This window comes from Tinamus guttatus, unplaced genomic scaffold (genome assembly GCF_059628265.1).
Source record: "Tinamus guttatus ecotype Peru unplaced genomic scaffold, ASM5962826v1 Tinamus_guttatus_pri_ptg000952l, whole genome shotgun sequence".
Taxonomy (NCBI): Eukaryota; Metazoa; Chordata; class Aves; order Tinamiformes; family Tinamidae; genus Tinamus; species Tinamus guttatus.
Window position 1 is genome coordinate 57,363 of NW_028289486.1, and position 22,660 is coordinate 80,022.

General features: G+C 39.7%; 1 protein-coding gene and 1 pseudogene across 2 annotated transcripts; both read left to right on the plus strand.

The window, feature by feature from the left end:
- The first annotated feature begins 891 nt into the window (after window positions 1-891).
- LOC104570139 (nuclear pore complex protein Nup155-like) lies at window positions 892-16,292 on the plus strand (annotated as a pseudogene). Its single transcript, XR_015914211.1, has 19 exons — window positions 892-1,052; window positions 1,921-1,987; window positions 2,463-2,581; window positions 2,766-2,869; window positions 3,641-3,774; window positions 5,155-5,346; window positions 6,032-6,162; window positions 7,607-7,742; window positions 8,248-8,403; window positions 8,715-8,819; window positions 9,475-9,629; window positions 10,255-10,378; window positions 10,603-10,716; window positions 11,208-11,316; window positions 12,108-12,222; window positions 13,412-13,479; window positions 14,949-14,952; window positions 15,616-15,654; window positions 16,151-16,292. The product of XR_015914211.1 is annotated as a nuclear pore complex protein Nup155-like (transcript).
- A 3,200-nt stretch (window positions 16,293-19,492) lies between these two features.
- Window positions 19,493-20,738, plus strand: LOC148590964 (pre-mRNA 3' end processing protein WDR33). Its single transcript, XM_088538263.1, has one exon. It carries the CDS (start codon window positions 19,509-19,511, stop codon window positions 20,736-20,738), a length of 1,230 nt encoding a protein of 409 aa, XP_088394389.1. The 5' UTR covers window positions 19,493-19,508.
- The last annotated feature ends 1,922 nt before the right edge of the window (window positions 20,739-22,660 follow it).

Sequence of the window (22,660 nt, forward strand, 5' to 3'; positions counted from 1 at the left end):
GCAAGTTGCTGAATAAGCCACATGGACAGAGTTGTAGGTCACCACGTGTCTTTCTTATATTTTGGGGTCTTAACTTAGGTATTCATCCTGAGTTTACAGAAGGGCTGAATATTTGCAGCTGAATCTGAGGTCATGGACATTTCTTTTCTGGACTCACTTGAGGGACAAACAGTCTCTAGCTGTCTCAGACTGAACAACCCAAGTTAGCAGTGTTGCTGTAGTGCGTGTCCAGCTGCCACATGTGAAAATAAGAGTAGTGATGGCAGTTTCTTTAAATCGTATATTCCAAAGGTAAAAGCAGTATTCTTTGGAAACATCTAAAGACTGAGGGTTTGGGAGCCAGTCCCCATGGGAGGGAGGAAGGGAGGGAGGGAGGAAAAATACATGTGGACTGTATTATATTCAGTTTAGGGATTGGTAGGCATACTGTATATAACGTGAGCCCCGAAAACAAAAAGTGTTTAATAACTGCTGTTGACGTATTTATTTGTTTCTCTTAAGGTATGTTGCATCCTGCAGAAATAATTTTGTATTAATTATAATTATAAGTTATTGGAATGGATTTGCAGAAGGGTTCTGTGTACTTACTAAATTCTGTGTCTTTTAACTTGAAGGTACGTGATTTGACAACTTCACTATTTTTGCACAAAGATTTTAGGAGTTGTGAGGCTTGCTTTTTTGTTTTTGTTCTGTTTTTTTGCCTTTTTAAAACAAGTTTACTTTTTCTCTTTCCTTTTTAGGCTCTCCCTTGACTGTTGATAGTCCATATCCTAATCCTAGCTAACACCTGGACAAGGTAACTAGTACTTGTCATCTGCTGGAGCAATGGAGAATTTTTTCAATAGACTTTTTTATTTGCATCCAAAGTAATCGGAGTAATATTTGTCTTCCATTATCCTAGGTTTACAACCTCCTAGTATGTCAACCCCCATGTTTCCTTCTGGGAATTCCATGTCTCAGCCTGGTATGTCCATTAGTGGTATGATGGGTCCAGAGATAGTATTTTCTGGAAGGCACGATGGCATCTGCGTATACTTTGCCCAGATTATAGGGTGAGTTGTTCATGTGAAAGAGACACCATCGTTCAGTTAGCTTCATAGCTTTTCTGTCCATTCATGCTTATAGGTGAATTCTATCTTAATAATGCTTGAAACTGAGATTAATAAAGTGCATTTCCTTTCTTCTGGGTTTATTAAGTATCTGTTGATGGTAATACCTTCACTTTACAATTCTACTAATACTACATACTGTGAGTACGTAGAATAGGAAAGTTGCTTAAAAATTTATCTTACATATAATGTACACAACTCTTAAAAACTTCTCTTTATATTTCAGTTCTAGGAAAAGTTCTTTATTTCCTATTAGTGGAAACAAAACTGCAGAAGGACTTACACAGTCAAAATCCTGTCTTAAAATACATTTCAGTTAAGGAGCTTTGAATAACATGTTCAGGTCAGAACAATGAAGTCAGACTAAAAAAGATCTGTTACTTTGCTCTTGGGTCATGTGTTACTAAACATTCCAACCAAGGACAGGTTCTGTGTATGCTGGTTGGCTTTATGTATGCTGGCTGGAAAGTAAATACTCGTTTTGACTTTGGTTGCCTACATGATATTATGGGAAATGAATACTGACCCATATGTAGCATATTTGAGAATATAAAACATGTTTTTTTTTTAAGTTCTAAATTTGAAGCTTTGTTAATGTTCTATACCTGTACCATTCAGAAATATCATGCTAATATTCTAAGATTTTTTTTTCTTTGAATAACCTAATTTTTGTCCAAATTAAATCCTTATGCTATAGATCTTGAAGCCAAAAATATTGCTTTTTTTTCCTAGTAAATTGTATGTAAAATACTTGAAAGAATACTCTCTCAACTTTATTTGACTAGTAACACGGTGCCGTTATCTGTTGCAGAAATATTTGGGATGGCAGCATAGTTGTGGAAAGAGTTTTCAAAAGTGGCAATCAAGAAGTTGTTGCAGTAAGTATATGTGGGAAACTGAGAAACCGTGAGAAACTGTGGGAAGCTGTGGGAACGGTGAAAGTTAGGAGTGAGAAACTGTGAGAGTTAGGAATAACAGATTAGCAGATAGAGAAACCGAAAACACAGGCTGGACGCACCGATCTCTGGTTGGTTACCTGTTGTCCGTTAGCAGGATTGGACCCAGATAGCAATAGAGTCAAGGAATTGGCTGGAGGCAGGGGGAAGGAGCACGTGGACAGCGCGTGGACACTGTATGCTCACATACTCGGAGAATATATAAGTTTGGTCTGATGCTCAATAAAATGGCTTCTGGTCCTAAACCTTAAGCTCCTGCTCCTTTCGATGACTCCCACAAGTATAACTTTGTTTGTTTATTTTTATTTCTCCATTTCCCTCAAGCCCTCTTACACCATTATACTATTAACAGCTTAAGACTGTAACCTTTCTATGAAGATGTTGCTTTCTGTTGCAGGTAGAAAGCAGTGTTCCATCCCATGTGCTGGAATGTATACTACAAGAGCTAAAAGGTTTACAAGAATTTCTGGATAGAAATTCACAGTTTGCTACAGTAGGAGCCCTTGGAAACCTAAGGTATTATTGAATGTGTTAAATTTACGAACTGTGCTTGACCTATGTGTGTCTGTGTTCACTGAGTTACAGCGTATGTGTGATCTCCAGCTTGAACTGTTCAGCTGCTAGAGCTGAGTTGTTAAACTTAACTTTCAGAATATTCAGTATTTCTAATCATATTAATGTATCTCTTCTGGAATTGCAGTTTCAGCACACCAGCTAATCTGCAGCAGAGGCTTTTGGGTTTCATGCAACCTGATGGTGGAAGTTCTCAGCAAGTGCAACAAGAGCTACAGAGGAAATTTCATGGTATGCAAGTACCTTTGAAGAGGAAATATCAGGGAATGGTACATCCAGGTGTTGAATTCCCTCACTTTTCCTATTAAAACACTAAGTGATAAAAATTTGACATTTGTCAAAATACCATACTTGGGAATTAGTTCTTCAGAAAGAGCACTGCAGCCTGGAAACTAACTTTGTAACATCTTCCTTTTTTTATGCTGTTCCATCACAGTCAGTGTTTCAGCAGTTAATAACTTAAAGTTATTTACATTAACTGTACTGGGGATGAAGCGTGTACGCAGAATGAAGACTCTGATCTAGGGGGAGAAATAGTCCAGTCCTTAGGTTGACTGTAGCAAGAAACTTCATTTGTTACACTATGCAGGTTTTACCTTTCAGTTTGATACTGAAAGCTTTAGCATTGGAACTGATTAAAGCAACTCACAAAGGGAAATATCTGACAAATGTCCAGATTTCAGTGCAGTAACATTCTAGGGAGCCACTGAGTCTGATTATATAATCAAATTGACTCACATGAAGCCATACTTCTTCAGAAAGGGTTCCTCCTGTGTTACATAGTTTGAAATGTTAACAAATAAAAGTTACATGGCAGATTCCTCTAATCTAAAGAGAATCAGATAACACTACTCAAATGTAGAAAATAAAATCATTAACAATGTTTTTGTAAAACCTTAAAAATCAACAAGTTCCTGTCTATTTATGTATAACAATAAGTAACATTATTTAGAACATGTCAAATATGAAGTTAGTTATTGGCAACCTATTTTATTTTTCCAGCTGAGGCACAACTAACTGAGAAGATGTCGCTCCAAGTCATCCAGCAGCTTGTTTGCAAGATGTGCCAGGCTTTAGCTTTGTGGAAACTGCTGTGTGAGCACCAGTTCAATGTTGTTTTAGGTGAGCTTCAAAAGGTACGGTATGGAGCATCTCTTCTATGTGTGCTCACGTTTAGGTCTGAATTTCTTTTGCTGCTTAAATATTTTCAGAGATGTACATTAAAATTCATAATAAGCTTCTCAGGGAATTTAAACAGAATTATACAGACTTTCTGTCAGGTTGAATGTATTTATTTTTAAGAGACTAACACAAAGTGTTGATCTTGTCACCCAATTTTAGCCAGTTGGAAGTACCACTAATGATGGATTTAATCTTACCAACAACTAATAATTGATTTGTTTTATAAATTACTATGTGTTTTGTATCATTTTAAGCACATTCTGCTAAGTGTATATGGAGAACAACGGAACAATATCATCCAGCCTAGAGGAATTCGCTCTTCACTTTAGTGTTTGCAGAGATTTTCGATAGTGGAAAGCAATAGCACAGTGACTTCAAATCCTTGCACTTTTGCATAAGCAGGGGTCCAGAATGCCAGTAAGGAAATTTAAAAAACTATGGGTGCTACTACTGTGTACCCTCTGCTAACACTGGATTAGCAGACAGTCTCAGAAAAATGGATTAATTTGAATATTGAGTATTTTGTACTAGCAGAGAGGAGAAATGATTACTTGAAACATTGTATTCTTTATTGCTAGAAAGAGCAATTCTTTTACTTCATAAATGCACATAAGTTGGATCTCTTCACACACTGACTTTGGGACATTTCTAACAAGCTGCTTTTCTCAAGTGTTAGACAACAGTTAACTAACTGCTTAATGAATAGAACCCTTTCCTGTCACTTCAACAATTGTAGGGGTTTCATAATATTTTCATGCTGGTCATTCATAGATGCTATGGGCAAGTCCATGTGAACTAATAATGCTAGCAGTCGAGAAAAAAATGAATAGCCTTCAATGCAGAGTAACATAAAATAGCAGAAGAGCTGGAACATGATAAACTTTCACATCCACTCTTTTTCTATATCGTGTTTTGTGTTCATATGTAGCTATACTTGAATTGTTCCTATTATTATAAAATCAATATGTCATAGTTTTTAATATATTCATCCTGACAGTGCCCTGTGAAGTAGGGAGGAACTACTAATTCCAGTTTTATTTATGAAGAATGGAAGTACAAGTGACACCTAGAGAAGGTTGAAGAGAAAATTTCAGAGTTCCCACTGGCCTTTGGTTTCCCAAGGTCTAGCGCCTTAATTGATAGGTCATTCTTCTCTATTATTTTCCATTTTGCTATTTAATTTGTGTTTAAGGTAATGTATTTCTCTGTTGTGTGTTTCAGTCATTGACACTTGGTAAGTTCTAGTTAAAGAGTTAACTTCGCTGCTATAACATTTTCACTTTCCCAATAAAGTTACAACTTGAGTAAACTAATAAGTTTTTGTCTGTCCTTAGGAATTTTGAGAACACCTAAAGATCACTGCTTTCAAAGACTTAGTGATTAGAGACCTAGAGTTGACTGGAGTACTCATTGGTTCCCTTATAAACTGTTATATCGGAGATAATGCTGCTGTGGATGGCATCAGTGCCCATTTGCAAGATATTTGTCCTCTTCTCTATAGCACTGATGATGCTGTCTGTTCCAAGGTAATGGCACTTGCAGACTTTACAGTGACAAAACACAGTATTAGAACATGTTCAGATGAGATAGCAGCCTGCAAATCACTGTGCTCAAGCAGTCTCAGGAGCACAGGAACTAATGGGTGCTGGTCTACTACATATTTGTGTCTTGCAGTTAGTTAATGTTGCAAATGATGTGAACTCTAATTTGTGGCTTTTGCAGTGGTTTGGAGTGTTCATAAAGTATCCAACTCCAGTGTGATGTCTAATAAAATGCTGTGTCTTCCTGATAATGATAAAATGTGATCTCAATACAGCCTTTCCTCAGCATGGTCTCTTTGTTTTCTACCCATTGCCTTTTTTCATGGAACCTGCAGGAACATAGCTGTCTTTGAGATCTTCACCCTTTGAAAGTGTTCAGATAAATTTGACAAAAGTTATTGGGGGTGGGGAAGGAGACAGGGAAAAGACAAACGTGTGACCTTTGGTTGTCCAAACCTTGTCTTCACAGGAATCCAAGCTAGAAAGCCCTTCTCTCTCCTGCAGTTTTAGTCTTTCTGCTGAAAATGACACAACAATGTCTTTTGAGATGATGTTTGTAGTTTTTCAGCTTTGAAGTTTGTGAGATGATGAGTTGTTATGCAGCTGTATTCGTGATCTGTTCATGCTGCATTCACGTTAATGATTTCTGTTTCCTGTGGTTTGTTTTTAGGCAAATGAGCTGCTTCAGCAGTCTCAAAAGTAAAGTGGAAAAAGAGAAGATGCTAAGAGAGTCACTTAAGGAGTACCAAAAGATCAGCAATCACTTAGACCTTGTTAATGTTTGTGCACAATACAGGCAAGGTAAGACACTACCAGTGCTAGTGTTTTGCTAAATAGTTTCTGTGCTATCCTTTAGTGCCATCTTTTTTTTTTCCTTTTTTTTTTGGGGGGGGGGGGGGAGTTACTGTGTTTTGTTTACTTTCAGATAATTTTAAAGTGAATTTTTGGCATAATGTTTTCTTAATTATTCTCAATAACTATTACTATTGATAACAATGTAATCTTCTTGTTTAAAACCTTTCTAAATTTCACCAGCAAATTAAAAAGCACTTTTCCTATATAGAAATATTCTGATCCCTTTCATTCTTTGTAAGTGTGACAGATGTGCTCCTTCCCCAGCTCATCCTGACTTCTCACAGGTAGCCCTGTTCAGGTGTTAACTACCACATTATCTGATCCTGGTAGCTGCCTCCCTGATTTCTTCCCCCACCCAGACATTAACCATCGATAACAGTCCTGATCGCCCTATCCTGATGGGGAGATAAGGCTAACTGTGAGTACACCACCCAACAGTCATTTCTGAATTGAAAGAATGACTATCAGTCAATCATCTTATCCCATAAATATGGGGACAGCCCAAGAGCCCATTGAGCTCTCCTTGCATGGCAGCAGGCTGCATGCCAGGATCTCCCCTTGAGCAGGGACGCCTCTCAAGGCTACTCCTCGAGGTTAAGAGATCCTTCCCACTACAGGTTCGTGGTAAGTGACTATAGCACGCCTTTCTCTTTCTGAACTTGTAAACTTTGCTTTGTAACTGTGCACAAATCCCTTAGACATAAACCGTTGACCAGGTCTGGGACTAGGACTGGATCCAGCTGCACCCAGACTCCTCTCAGAAGGAGTTTGGAAAGCAAGGGGGTCCAATCTGAACCTCGTGACCCAACGGGAGGGTGTCCTTGGTAATTCTGTGTGTGTCTTGAACCTCCGCGCAGTAACTAATAAGTGACCTTGCCATAGAATCTCGTGAAACCATTGTCATTACCAATAAAACCTATTCCTATTTCTTTCCCACGAGTGAAGTGCATTGTGTCATTCACCCCCACCACCACTCGTACCGTGGCACATCTGTTTGTTTCAGATATGTAGTAAAAATTTGTTTAGCAAAACACTTTAGCTGTGTGCAAGCAGAGAGTAGATGACTGTGCTTTTGCAGATGAGATTTTTATACCACACGTGCCGTTTCAGAGAGAGTTCTGAATCACTGTTTTGGGTGGAGGAAGCTAGTGTATGTTTTAACTGAACTGTTGTATCAGTCAAGATTTCAGTCTGTGTTCTTCAAATAATGTAATTTCAGACTTAACCTTACAGGCTAGTCACAGACGTAAATCTTAACAAGATGCAGACTAGAGGAACTAATATTCATTTTCCTTGCCTGCTAACACAAGAAGTATTTGATGTCACTTTACCATTTTGTCATAGATTCAATACAATAATGTTATGCCATGTTATTTGTTGCTATTTCTAGTGCATTTCTATGAGGGAATAGTGGAACTCTCTCTTACTGCAGCTGAGAAAAAAAAGATCCCCAAGGTCTTGGCCTATATTTCTACAAAAATGGAGAACCAGAAGAGGATGTTGTTGGACTCCAAGCTTTTCAAGAGAACACCTTTATAGCATTACTTAAAAGAAACTGGAAAAGTAGCTCCTTTACAGAAGGTAGATGCTTTTCCCCAATGCACAGTCCTTGATTATGATTAAGTCTATTGATTATCTGTGCAAGCTTAATTTTCAACAAAGCATAAACTGATATTAGGACCACAGATGCAGAAAGTGTTATGATCTCAACATTGCAGAAATAGAATCACTTTAAATTTGTAAATAAACTCTGCAAAAAAAAATTCCCATAGACTGTTAAACCTCCTCAACTAGATAGAAAGAAAAAATAATTTCATAGGTATTGAATTACATGAGATATACTTAAGAAATATTTCTTAGAAAAATTATCTAGAACAAGCTAGAGAGTATCAACTAGCTAACAATGTTTTATGTTTCTTTTATTTAGTACCTATGTTTCCAAAAGCATGCAATAACAAAATTTGCAACCATGTATGAAATACTTCTGCCAATGTAAACTGTGATCTTTTATTCTCTTTTTGCACTATTTGCAGACTAAACAGCTACAAGTGTATCACTGACACCCTCCAGGAGTTAGTGAATCAGAGTAAAGCTGCTCCTCAGTCTCCCAGTGTGCCCAAAAAGCCAGGTCCTCCAGTGCTATCTTCTGACCCCAACATGTTAAGCAATGAAGAAGCAGGACACTATGTAAGAAACTTGCAAAAAAAAAAAAAAAAGCCTCTGACTGTACTCCAAAAAATGTTGGGATTTGCAGGCTGTGCAACTTATTAAAAAAAATAAGGGTATAAATTGGCAAAGTTGATAAAAGTCAAGATTTGGCATAAATTGGTATGTGTATATAAGGAGTGTTCATAAAAATGATGATATGCGCATAACATACAAGTAGCACGTGAATATAAATATTCTTAAATACATATTCAGTGCTTGGTGCCACCACAATGAAAACAATGAAAAGGGCTCATTTCTGGAGTAACAGCTTTTGACTTATCTTCCCTTAGTTTGAACCAATGCTAAAGCTGGCTCAACACTCAACAGATGAACTGTTCAGTATTGCAGTTTACAACTGGCTGATACAAGTTGATTTGGCTGACAAGCTCCTACAGGTGTCCCACATCTGGAGTATTGTGTCCAGTTCTGGGCTCCACAGTACAAGAGGGATGTGGAGCTGCTGGAGAGAGTCTAGCGCAGGGCCACAAGGATGATCAGGGGCCTGGAACATCTGCCCTATGAGGAGAGGCTGAGGGAGCTGGGCCTGTTCAGCCTGGAGAAGAGAAGGCTGAGAGGGGACCTGATCAGTGTCTATAAGTACCTCAAGGGAGGGAGTGAGGAGGATGGGACCAGCCTCTTTTCACTGCTGGCCACCGACAGAACTAGAGGTAAAGGCCACAAACTGAAGCATCAAAAGTTCCACAGGAACTTAAGGAAATAATTTTTTAAAAGTGAGGGTGACAGAGCGCTGGAACAGGCTGCCCAGAGAGGTTGTGGAGTCTCCTTGTCTGGAGATCTCCAAAACCCGCTTGGATGCAGTCCTGTGCCACGTGCTCTAGGTGACCCTGCGTGTGCAGGGGGGTTGGACTAGATGACCTCTAGAGGTCCCTTCCAACCTTCAGCATTCTATGATTCTATGTCATCCGGTCTATTCAAGGAAATAATTTCTTGGATGATTTCATTGGCTTAGAAGAGTTATAAAAATGCCTATGTTTTAAAAAGGAGGAGCAAGCAAGAATATAAATGTTTTTTTTAATATAACCTTTGCAGGTGACTGCTCCCTTTTTGGAACTCTACCTTGTGCAGATGACTAAGATTGACCAAAATGAAGTCCATTATATGGATTTACTGTGGAGATACTTTGAAAAGAACAGAAATTTTAGTAATGCAGCCAGAGTCTTGGCTAAATTGGCTGACCTGCATAGGTATGGATCATATGTTATTTATTACTCATATAGAGGTAATGGAAAAAATGAAACAAAATTAAATGCTAAGGTATTTTAAGAAAGGGCAAGGGTAAAGAGCAAGGACAAGAAATGGCTACTGCCCAAGAACCCTTTCTGAAAGATTTTTAAATTAATATAGCATGTTAGCTTTTAGAGTATGACTAATTATCTGTGGACGTTTATATAGATATAGCAATATGGCTTCGTGCTTGACATAAGCTGACTTGGCCAAACTTAGGCTTAGGGCCTGGCACTCGGAAGATCTCGTGATGTTACGGAAAGCAAAGGGTCAGCAGAGATTAAGGTGAGTCATAGCCATATAAGGTAACATTGTTGCTGATTGGTGGCAGAGCAAGCTTCTGCATTCGAAAGGAGTATAACTGTAGTGAGCAATAAACAATAAACGGCACTCCAACCATATTGGTGTTGCGTGGTTTGTCCCCTAGCGGGGTAGGATGGCCCCGGAGAGCCCGATCTCCGGGTGAACACGTTACATTGCTGAGAGCTGAGACCGGAGACCGCGCGGCCGGAGACAGCGAATGGCAACACTATCAAATTTTCAAAGTGTCGATTTTATACTTTGAATATTTCTTCTGCAGCACAGAAATTCTCTTCAGCAGCGTCTTGAATACATCTCACGTGCCATTTTGAGTGCCAAGAGCTCCACTGCTATATTCTCTATAGCTGCAGATGGTGAATTCCTACATGAACTAGAAGAGAAAATGGAAGTAAGAAAAAATATTTAAGCTACAGTGCCAATATATTTGCTTAGTCTCATTGGAATATGGCATCCTTATTACCAACTCTTGAGAAAGTCTTCTGTGCCTTGTTCCTAAGGTGGTCAAATATGCAGTTGATAAGACTCTGCGGTATTATAAAGTAACTTTTCTATATCTAACTATGTGGAAGTTAGGATTAATTTAATTTATCTTGAAATGTTGTTTTAAACAAGGTTGCAAGGATCCAGCTTCAAATACAAGAAACACTACAGCATCAGTATTCCCACCATTCTTCAGTGCAAGATGCAATTTCCCAGCTTGATGCAGAGCTGATGGATATAACCAAGGTGGTTAGAAATTTCTCTGCATTAAATATGAATTTATCATGTGTTTGGGGGCAGGGGATGGAAGCTTTGCAAAGAATGGTCTTGGTTTTTGCCAGAAAAAGTCACAGACAGTTCATTATTCCTGGTCTCAGAATGTCTGCATGTTACCCAGATTTTTCTGTTCTTTGATGTTCCATCTATCTTTAGTATTTTAATTTCTTCATGAATTTATCTTCTCTATGAAGTTAGTGGCTAGTTTTTTGATTTATTGGCATGCCATGTTTTTAAAAAAAAAAAAAAAAAAAAAACTCTTGAAGAACCTTAGAACCTCATATAAAATGAGGATTGTATTTGAGATATGAAAGGAAACATATTAAAAATGATTTTTCACATGGTATTTGACAACAATTACTGATGTTGCACATTTAGTCTGATGAATACCATACAAAGTAAAATTTATTTTTAAAAATTTCTACCCTTCTTAATGTGAAATCTGGTCAACTTTCTTACAGCTTTCTGGAGAATTTGCTGATCCTTTTAAGCTCTCGGAGTGTAAGCATTGTGCAGGACATTCTGATCCTATCTTGGTGCAAGCTCTCTGGCAAGGAATCATTAAAAAAGGTAGGTCTTAATGGACTAGAAATGGTACAAGCTGTAAGGATAGGAAAATGTTATCATTAAAACTTTTAGGATCGATTGTGTTGTGCTACTGTTATCCTAACCAGATGAGATGTATCTTTTCTTGAAATTCTGTAGTATATTCGGTAAATCTGCTTAATTATTATTTAATTAATATGTATAATATTGGCTTTGGTGCCTAAAGTTTAGGAAAGTATATTATTTGTACATGTATTTTAGAGCACGCATTAGGAAATTCTGTTAAAAATGTTAACTCTATCCTGACAAACACTAAGGAATCTCAGGGAATTTAGTCGTTTTGTAATGTTGCCAGCTTGACAGCAGTGGAAACTATTTTGTCTACTTATGGAAAAAGGGAAGGTACTGGGCACAGTTGTACAAGCCTAGCCTCTTAGCTCTGTTAGTTAGTCTACCTATACCATAAATTTTTTTTTTTTTTTAATTGGGATTTCTGCTGAAGGTTGTGAGTGTGCAAGCAACAGTGCCTGTGATTTGAGGGACAAGCTGTATGGTAGTGTGGTTTGGGGATAACTTGTTTGTTTTAGCAGTCTTGCATAGAACTTAAAGGAAATGAAAATCTGTGAATGCACATGGATTCATATTGGAGAAAAATGTAATTTCACTTCTGCATGATGGCCTTGCATCGACAGAATAGCATAAGATTTTTCTTAAGGTGCTAGTGGTAAATGCAAGTAACACAGTATTTAATTGTGTATAACTTTGTTTCGTTTTTGAAGTTCTCTCTGCTTAGTAATTTCTCTCTTCTCTTTCAGAATTGAGTGACAGCGTGTCCCTGAGCCCTGCTGACAGAATGCAAGCACTTAGTCTAAAAATGGTGTTGCTTGGAAAGATATATGCTGGCACACCTCACTATTTTCCTCTAGGCAAGTGGTTTAGCACTGTATGGTGAATAAGTATGTACAATATGTGACATGATCTTGGCTTTCTAGTCCCTTAAAAAAGGTTCCAAGCTAAGAAATGTTTCTCCCTTTATCTTCTAAAAGGAAGGAATATTAATAATTTTATTTCCTTTGGTGCTTGAGACACATAATTACTTTAGCTGGAACAACAAATTCTTTCAACCATTATCAGCAGTGAGAAAGTTATTCCTGAGAGTGGCTGTATGGTGCTGCTCTTTTTTTGTGTAAGAAATTAAGAATAAAAGCATTTTGATATTTTCTCATTATTACAGTGACTTTGACAAGGGACTGAAGACAGGGAGGTTGGGGTGGGGTGTGGGGAGAGAGTCTACAAAAACATTATGGTTTTTACAAGTGCAGTTTACCTAGAATTTTTCTAAGGATTTATCCAGAAATTATGATTTTTTTACCGAGGTGGCAGCAAGTAAATGAATCTTAAAAGGCACCAACAGTTGCTTTTGGATAGTTATACAGACAGGTTAGAAAGTAGTCGTGTGTGTGTGTGTGTCAAAGTACAAATTAAAAACGCATACTTATGCCTACATATAATAAGCCTTAAGTCAGCCGCTTTCACCTGCTGTCTCCTACTGAATTAGCTGCTGATATCTGCAAGGTTGGATTTATAAAGCAGAATTCCAGACATCTCTGGATCCTTCTGGAGCTTCTTTCTGCTTTTGAGATGCTCGTGTATTCTGAAAACTTGTTATTGTATAAAAACATGGGAAAAATCAGTTTACAGTATTAGATGCCCTTGTACAGTACTGAAGTACTGTTACTGGCAGGAACTCGATAAAGATGCACTAGTGTTGCAGACAGAGAGAGGGCTGGTCTGGCAAGTGAAATGTGTGTGTTCTTTTGTGGCTGCTAAAAGAGAAGAGGTTAATGAACTTTCCTTACCAACGTAGTAGAAGGGCCAAGTGCTCAGTCTCTTATACATTGCTAGTAACTTAAAATCATCTCTGGAGGTAGGTACATTTTTACATGCTCTTCCCTCCACAAACTGGGGTAACTGTTACCTGAAACCTGTTTGATCTGCTTCAAAGGTGAAAGGTGCCAACTGTGTGAAAGACATAAATCAGACCAGGGGCTAGTAAGTCACTCTCAAGTGCTTTTCTTTGTTATATCTGTTTTTTCTCTTTTTCCTCCAGACTTTATAGTGCAGTTTCTGGAGCAGCAAGTTTGCATTTTGAACTGGGATGTAGGATTTGTGACATATACCATGCAGGTAATTGGAGTGTCATTGCCAAGACTGCTTGAAGTCTACGACCAGTTGTTTAAAGCACGGGTAAGGAAAATAGCTACAAAGTAAAATTTTATTTGCATCCAGCATCAAAGTCTTAATTTGGCAGGAAACAGTGTGATATGTCAAAGTATCAACTTCAGAACTTCCATTAACTTTCTGATGCTAATGGTGCAGACAACTGTTGGGAATTTTAAATCACTACAGGCTAAATTAGAATGTCTTCACTGATTGACTAAGATATTAACAGAACCATTAGCCCAGATAAAATTAACTATAAAATAGATGTTCAGATGGTGTCTGCGCTGAAAAAATTCTGAGAAAGTTTTATCTCCTGCTGCAACTATTGATTGTTTGGCCTGTAACCCTGCTAATCTAAAGGTATCTACAAATTGTAGAATGTAAATGTGACAAATTAAGTTTATTTTGCTACTACCATTTTTTTAACAATAGAAAACTTTTTTTTTGTGCTGTTGAAATAAAATGCAATGTATGATCTTTCCCTTGAAGATTAAAATTATTTGGAAAATATATTTTCTTTTTCTTTACTTAACATAAAGCAGTGGAAAAAAGATATCAAATCTACTTTATAGGTGTTTTACAAATATGAAAACAAGAAATGAGAACTGTACAAGCCAAGAAAATGATAAAAGCACATGATGGAAGAGAGTCAGGTTGTAAACCCAGTCATGTCAGGGAGTAGTGATAGAATTTTAACTCTACCTATGCATGAGCTTATCGGCGAATCTTTCAATAAAGAAGTAATAGTTATGAAACAATGAGTTTCTGTAATGTCACCCCAATTATATTTACAGAAATAACACATGAAGTTGAATCTCAAGTGAAAGAACAATATTAAAAATTCATCAAATTGTTTTTCCCTGTTCCATTTTAATAAAGGGAGTGTATCTTAGAGCTAAAGAAGGCAAAAGAAGCAACTTCAGTCTACTTTTGTTACATGCACACAAGAACTAACTTAGGTATATTTCTTAAAATGAGCAAAACCTTCACATTATCAACATGCTATTTAATCTCATCCTACAGGTAAATGTAAAGAAGTTTTGTCTTCATTTTACTACCATGCATTGTGTACATATTCTGTAACATGCAAAAGAAATTGGTCCTTAATCTTCCTCAGGTAACTTAACCTTTTCACATAAGTAATCTATCAGAGAAGTGGGAGGTATTTTTTTTTTTTATTGGAAAAGAAGAAAATATCTTTGTTTATACATAATAAGTGATATAATCTTTTACAAGGAGTATGTGTATAGTTACTTATCACAGCTGCTCCAAAACAGAAGAAAGTTGTGAATTAAGACATTTATTTATATTCAAGTTACCTATGTTGAATCTATCCTTCCTGATCTGAATACTATGTCCTAAAGTTTTGTTTAAAAACAACCATGAAATTTCTGACTTTGTAAAACCACCACCTACATTCTTATGATTTTCAGGAAGGTAGTGTGCCCAGTAAACTAATAATGTAAATTAGTTTTTTTTTTTGTAACCTTTCCTGTTAGATAAAAATAAAGATGACATCTTAATACTGACTTTTCTCTTGGTCAGTGTTGAAACTTCCTCACCAAGTATTTAAATAGAGTAATTTCCTGGGAAACCACTTATGCCTTTTTTTTTTTTTTTTTTTTTTTTTTTTTTTTTAACAAATACTATCCTTAAATTTTTCTGCTGGTAGCCTTGGTGTGATACATAGCTATGATTTGTATTTGTCTTGCTTCGTTGCTGTAGGTCTCACCAATGTTGCCCTGAGTTTTGCCTGCGATATTTAACTTTCTTCTAGTATTTGCACAGGAGTATGTTGTGTTGAGCCATATGTTTTGTAATCCACATCTACACCTTTCCATGATTGAATCTGCAGCAATGACCACAGATTTGGGAACAGGCAAAAATTGCAGATCCACTGTTCAGGCTCTTCACTCTTAGTTTACAGAGTAAGAATGCTTCTAGACATGCTGAGTTTTGCCTGCAGGGCATTTCAAGGTTTATAAAGAGTTAGCTTTGGTATTTTCAGATTGTTACAGTTAATTTCATTGTTAAGATTGCCTTTCTGTTTCATAGTTCAATGTGGATGGGTTCAATTTGCATAGGTTCTCTTATTTAAAGGTGGAGGGATGTGGACATCTATGATGATGAAAGGGAGAGGTGGGTTAATGCTGTAGATCAGACATGTGCAGGGAGGTGACCTCTGTGAACCTGACCCACGTGAACCTTCTCCAACACAGCTCTCAGTAAAGGGGTGATCACCTTGGTCGCATTTTTAAATTTAAGGAGAATTAAATATGTTTCTTGAAGGTGGTCAAACACAAAGTGAGGGGCTGCTGCCACCTCTACTGGCGCTAGCTCCTCTAAATCCCCCTACTTGGCAGGAAGTGTTGGCTTTGCCTAGAGCTGCTTAAACCTGTCCTCCTGCCTACAGCAATCTGCCTGCGTGCCCTGTCCAGGGCACATATTTTCTATAGCGCTGCCCTTGCTTTCTACACCCCTCCCGTGGTGCCAGGTAGGGGAGAGCTGCCCTCAGGGCCGGAGGCTGCATCGCCTCCCTGCCTGTCTCCTGCCACCTCTCCCAGCTCCTTGGGTAACAAGGACAACACAATTTCCCCCCACAGCCGCTCTCCTGCGCCCTTTTCCCTGCACCAAGGAGCAGCCGTGTCCCGGGCACAAAAGTGTCGCCACAGCAGCAGGTGGACTGCGCGTCAAGCCCGCCCTGCGCGCTGCGAGCCTCATCCCGCTCGCCCCACCTGCGGCCGGTAGATCGGCAGCCATTGGCAGCAATGCAGTGAGTGTGGCCGGGGCTGCGGGGTCGGGACGTCCGGGTGATGTGGTGGCTCCTCAACTTTGCTGTCGCTGAGGTGAGGCGATGCCGGGCAGTAAGGAGGGTGCACGCGGCTTCCCTTTGTCTGCACCCCACAGGATGAGGCTTAGCCTGGGGGCCGCCTGTGGCTGCCTCGCCCCCATGCAGCGTCTCGCCCTGCCTCGCCTCCAGGGCTGCGTGCCTAGAAAGCTGCGAGAAATGCGAGGCTGCAGCCAGGCAGCCACGAGCAAAGCTCCTGGCTGCCGGTCCTCCCCAGGCTGGGAGGGGGCTCCTGAGCGTGAAGCTTTCTCAGCCCTTTCTGGGCTCCCCTAGGCTGGTCTTTCATTACACGACTGCTGCCAGCCCCTTGATCTCAGCAGGCTTTAGACTTCTCCTTTATTTGCCCTGTTTCCTCATGTTTTTCCCTCGTGAGCCTCCTTTATGCTTTCCATACCAAAGGCTCGATAAAACTTGCCCTTATGTTACCTGGGGGCTAGCCTGTGGCTTGCTGCCCTGCAGTACAAGCTCAAATATATGAAGTCTAGAAAGACACTGGTGATGTCAGCACATTCAACATGCACTAAGAAGCTTCTTTTAGTAAATTACACACCAGGAAAGCTCAGGGGTCCTATGAAAGCTGAACCAGTGGGAGGGCTGTTTAGCACAGTGTGTAGCACGTGCCAAAGCCATCCAGCTCCAGGTCCATCCTCACTTTCAGTAGCATGAAACGCCTTTAGGCATTGCATGATCCATCGTGTGGTTGCACCAACAAATGTAGCACCAACACGTGTGACCAACACAGCCACAAATCTAAGTGAAAAATGCACTTTTGCTTGTTAACTACAGCTAAAAAGACAACACAACAAAACTCACGTGCTGCATATTTTTGTTTTCTAGGAGTTCTGGTTCAAGAACTTCAGCTCAGAGACTAAAATCATCCTGGTCTTTACCTTTGGAATGATCACCTTTTGAATGATGAAGCAGTGAACAATAAAGTTTTTCCTGGAGGGAGAGAAAAAGCCCGAGTTGCCTTTGTTGAAAGGGTATGAGGAGTCATGGTTTTGTAATGCTAATGACTCTATTAGTATCCATAAAATACTAAGATAAAAATGAAATTCTGCGCACAAAATAGTCTGTTCTCTTTATGCGTGAAAGGTTAGTTCAGCATATAATCTGAAGAAATTCCCTGATTGAAGCATATCCAGAATGGGTTTGCTTGTTTCAAAGCACAAATTATAATGCTATGTGTATACAGTGTACAAAGCTACATTGCATAGCTTGATATTCTGTAGTCTGGTTCATATAATAAGTGTAACTGAATAGAACTACAGGTCATCTTTGGATATAAGTGAATGCTTTGTTTTCAGGGTTTTAAAATATTTTCTATGATGTTTTTTCATAAAATTGTTGCCTACCTTATGACATACTATGTCTTCTTTTCTTTCTCTCTCTCATCTTTTCTTGTGGGAAAGTAAAAATGGTTGCTACATGATTTTCAGAATTAGGTTAGTTATTTAAGTTCATCAGATACACTGCAAAAGTCTTCAGTGAGCTATAACATCACCAATTTTAAGTGAGTTTGGCATGTTGGTATGGCAGTTCTGGTATGCATGAATTACTTTACATATTCCTGACATCTAGGAATGTTCATAGAATCATAGAATCATAGAATGCTTAGGGTTAGAAGGGACCTCTAGAGATCATCTCGTCCAACCCCCCTGCATACGCAGGGACACCTAGAGCACGTGGCACAGGACTGCATCCAAGCGGGTTTTGAAGATCTCCAGAGAAGGAGACTCCACAACCTCTCTGGGCAGCCTGTTCCAGTGCTCTGTCACCCTCACTGTTAAGAAATTTTTCCTTAAGTTCCTATGGAATTTTTGATGTTTCAGTTTCCGGCCATTTCCTCTAGTCCTATCAGTGGCCACCACTGAAAAGAGACCATCACCGGTCCTCTGCACTCCCTCCCTTGAGGTATTTATATACACTGATTAGATCCCCTCTCAGCCTTCTCTTCTCCAGGCTGAACAGGCCCAGCTCCCTCAGCCTCTCCTCATAGGGCAGATGTTCCAGGCCCCTGATCATCCTTGTGGCCCTGCGCTGGACTCTCTCCAGCAGTTCCACATCCCTCTTGTACTGTGGAGCCCAGAACTGGACACAATACTCCAGATGCGGCCTCACTAGGGCTGAGTAGAGGGGCAGGATCACTTCCCTCGACCTGCTGGAGACGCTCTTCTTAATGCACCCCAGGATCCCATTGGCCTTCTTGGCCACGAGGGCACACTGCTGCCTCATGGTCAACTTGTCGTCCACCATGACACCCAGGTCTTTCTCTGCAGAGCTGCTCTCCAGAAGGTCCGTCCCCAGCCTGTACTGGTGTCTGGGATTATTCCTCCCCAGGTGCAGGACCTTGCACTTGGTCTTGTTGAATTGCATGAGGTTTTTCACCGCCCAGTTGTCCAGTCTGTCCAGGTCCCTCTGGATGGCAGCACAGCCCTCTGGGGTATCAGCTACTCCTCCCAGTTTGGTATCATCAGCAAACTTGCTGAGGGAGCACTCCTGCCTTCATCCAGGTCATTGATGAATAAATTGAACAGGACTGGACCAAGGACTGACCCCTGGGGGACCCTGCTAGCCACAGGCCTCCAACTAGACTCTGCACCGCTGATCACCACTCTCTGGGCCCTGCCATCCAGCCAGTTCCTAATCCACCTCACTGTCCACTCATCTATCCCACACTTCCGGAGCTTGCCCAGGAGGATGTTGTGAGGGAGGATGTTGTGTCGCGTCGGGAGGGGCCGAGCCCCGGCGCGGCCCAGGGCGCCGAGGGCAGCAGCGCGGGGTTACGCAGGCTCCGGCGGCCTGGGCATCGCGGGCCCGCGTCTGTGCGCGCGTGCTGCCGCCCGCCCTGCCCGGCTCAGTGGCGCCAGGCCCGCGGGGTGGGCTGGGCTGTGCTGTGCTGAGGTCCGAGGCAGGAGTGAGAGCTGCGGCCCGGAGAGCGCACGGGGCCGTCTGCTACCTGCGGGCTGTGCGTCTGGCTGAGCCTCGCCCGAGTGTCCTAATCCTGCCATCCTGCCTTTCTTACTTTTTTTCTTAATTTTTTTTGTTTCTGTATTTGGCTTGGCCTTCAGCAGAGATCAGGCTGTGCCTGCTTGAAGACTTGGGAAGCCCTGGCCCCTTTTAGCCTTTCAGGAGCAGGACAGCCATGGCCACAGAAATTGGCTCCCCACCCCGTTTTTTCCACATGCCAAGGTTCCAGCACCAGGCGCCTCGGCAGCTGTTCTACAAAAGACCCGATTTTGCACAGCAGCAAGCAATGCAACAGCTTACTTTTGATGGAAAGCGGATGAGAAAAGCCGTGAACCGGAAAACCATAGACTACAATCCCTCTGTAATTAAATATTTGGAGAATAGAGTATGGCAGAGAGACCAGCGAGATATGCGAGCAATCCAGCCGGATGCAGGGTATTATAACGATTTGGTCCCCCCTATAGGAATGTTGAACAACCCTATGAATGCTGTAACAACAAAATTTGTTCGGACATCTACGAACAAAGTGAAGTGCCCCGTATTTGTTGTCAGGTGGACTCCTGAAGGGAGGCGCTTGGTTACTGGGGCATCTAGTGGAGAGTTCACCTTGTGGAATGGACTGACTTTCAACTTTGAAACAATATTACAGGCTCACGACAGCCCTGTAAGGGCTATGACTTGGTCACACAATGATATGTGGATGCTGACAGCAGACCACGGGGGATATGTGAAATACTGGCAGTCCAACATGAACAACGTCAAGATGTTCCAGGCACATAAGGAGGCGATTAGAGAGGCCAGTTTCTCACCCACGGATAATAAATTTGCTACATGCTCTGACGACAGCACTGTTAGAATCTGGGACTTTCTACGTTGCCATGAGGAGAGAATTCTTCGAGGACATGGAGCAGATGTGAAGTGCGTTGACTGGCATCCAACGAAGGGATTGGTTGTCTCGGGAAGTAAAGATAGCCAACAGCCCATAAAGTTCTGGGATCCAAAGACTGGCCAGAGCCTTGCCACACTACATGCCCATAAAAACACAGTGATGGAGGTAAAATTGAACCTGAATGGAAACTGGCTTCTGACAGCTTCTCGTGACCACCTCTGCAAGCTCTTCGACATTCGGAATTTGAAAGAAGAACTTCAAGTCTTCAGGGGTCATAAGAAAGAGGCCACAGCTGTTGCCTGGCATCCTGTTCATGAAGGGCTGTTCGCCAGCGGAGGCTCTGACGGCTCTTTGCTGTTCTGGCACGTTGGGGTTGAGAAGGAGGTTGGTGGAATGGAAATGGCTCACGAGGGAATGATCTGGAGTCTGGCATGGCATCCCCTTGGACACATTCTCTGTTCAGGCTCAAATGATCACACCAGCAAATTTTGGACTCGAATGTTGCTTGATATTTAAATATTTAAGTGGTATTTAAAAACTTAATTAATTAATTATATTTTGTCAATATTTAGTTAACCGTGTTGATGGAAAGCTTTAGTTAACCGGAAACTGTGCTGTTTGTGAGCTAATAAAAATTATTCAAGTGTTAAAATGTTAATTATAAGAGCAGATACCCTCCAATATACTGTAGCCTTTAAAAGTCCTGGAGCCAGTCCTTGCATACAGAGGAAGGAGGCAGCTGAGGGTTAGAGATAGGTGCTTAGAAGTTGTTTTAATAAACTTTCTCTTCTGTAGCTGGAACAAGCATGTAACCTACATGGCTGAACTCAAATATTCTGTGGGCTATGTAAATCTTAATACCTATCTAAATTTAGTCTGTAAATATAGATAAATATCTATTGCCTGCATTTAGCAGAAAACTGCTGTAGTTAAGAAGCTTCAGGAGGTGGTTGCACTATTTTATGTATGTATTTTGAAATTATGAACAAAATTGTGAAAAAAAATCATTATCCCAGTCTTTGTTGCATCCATTGAAAGTGTACTTTCTTATGCACTTCTGATGAAATACTAGATTTTTTTCCTTTCTCTTTTAATGTATGATTTGAGCTTAAATAGGCAACCATTAAAGTTCCAGTCCTTCCATTGAAATTTTGCCTTTCATTGGTGGTAAAAATTTCACTGAATTCAGTAGTGCAGAATGAGGTAACTGAAGTCTAATCTTGCATGAGTTGCCTGCTAGTTCAGCTGAGGTATTTTGAAGAACTTTTTACTAATGATTGCAAGCATGGTCTACTAGTTCAATCTCTTGTGGACCAAATTCTGTATCAATTTGGGTTAATGTTAAAGATGATGTTATACTGTAACGTAATATGGCAATTGCAGTAATAATTTTTTTTCATTATTTTCCCTGTTAGTGTAACATTTTGTCTGTACATTATTTTGCAGACAAATATAGAAATAGCAAATAGCAAATAACATTTTAAAAAGGAGCTATTCTTTTTCTTTAAATAGGAAAAAGAGGCTATTTTCTTTTAGATGATAAACATATAAATGAAATTAACCTGACGTCAGGAAGGACAAAGAAAAAAAATCCCTCAGCTGTAGTTATTACTAAAAAATGTAGTCGTCTTAACAACTTCAAGAAATGATTAAGTATTAATATCTCATAATAATGTTACAAAATCACAATATTTTATTTTTAATTCTAGTGATTTAAAAGATGAAATAATCAAAAGGATTTGCCAGTTCAGTCTCAGCTGTAAAACTGTGACTAAAATGAAGAGATTTAAAATACTTCACAATAATACAGATCTAACCATCTTTCTCACAATGATTTCAGGTGCTTGGTTGGCAGGAATACTTACAACAGCTGAACTATTTCTTTGGAATAATGATAAAGACTTTTTGAAAATTGTGCCAGCAATTGAAGAGTCTAGGAAAACCATTACAGCAGCACAAGGTAGTTTTTTTTTCACTTTATTCTTTTAAAAATGTGTAGAAACAAAGTGTTTTTCCTCTTCTTATTAAATGATATTACATAAGTAAATCTATATTGTATAATTTGTATGTTTTATATGATAGCTATGTTATTTAAATGACATATTTTTGAATTCTCAAAGCTTCTGTGAACAATAATTCAATTTTTAATACATTAAGTTTTTATTTTGTAATACAGCTTAGGGCAGATGTACACTTAATTTAAAGCATATATGCTTTAAATTTAAGTTTATTCTCTATGTATTTTTCAATGACAAATGCTGTTGGAAAGAATAATATAAAAGCATGAAATTGTGAACTTTTACATAAAATACTGTCTTGTATTGCATAATCTCAATAACATGGTGTTGCAAAGTCAAGTATTGTACAAGCAATTCCATCATTTCAGTGAAGATCAGTAGTGCATTTAGCAGCTGAAGGTAATGAATGAGTAAAGCTCT

Excerpts from the sequence above, each read along its gene's own strand:
- LOC148590964 (XM_088538263.1), top strand. The coding sequence starts at position 19,509 with ATGGCCACAGAAATTGGCTCCCCACCCCGTTTTTTCCACATGCCAAGG.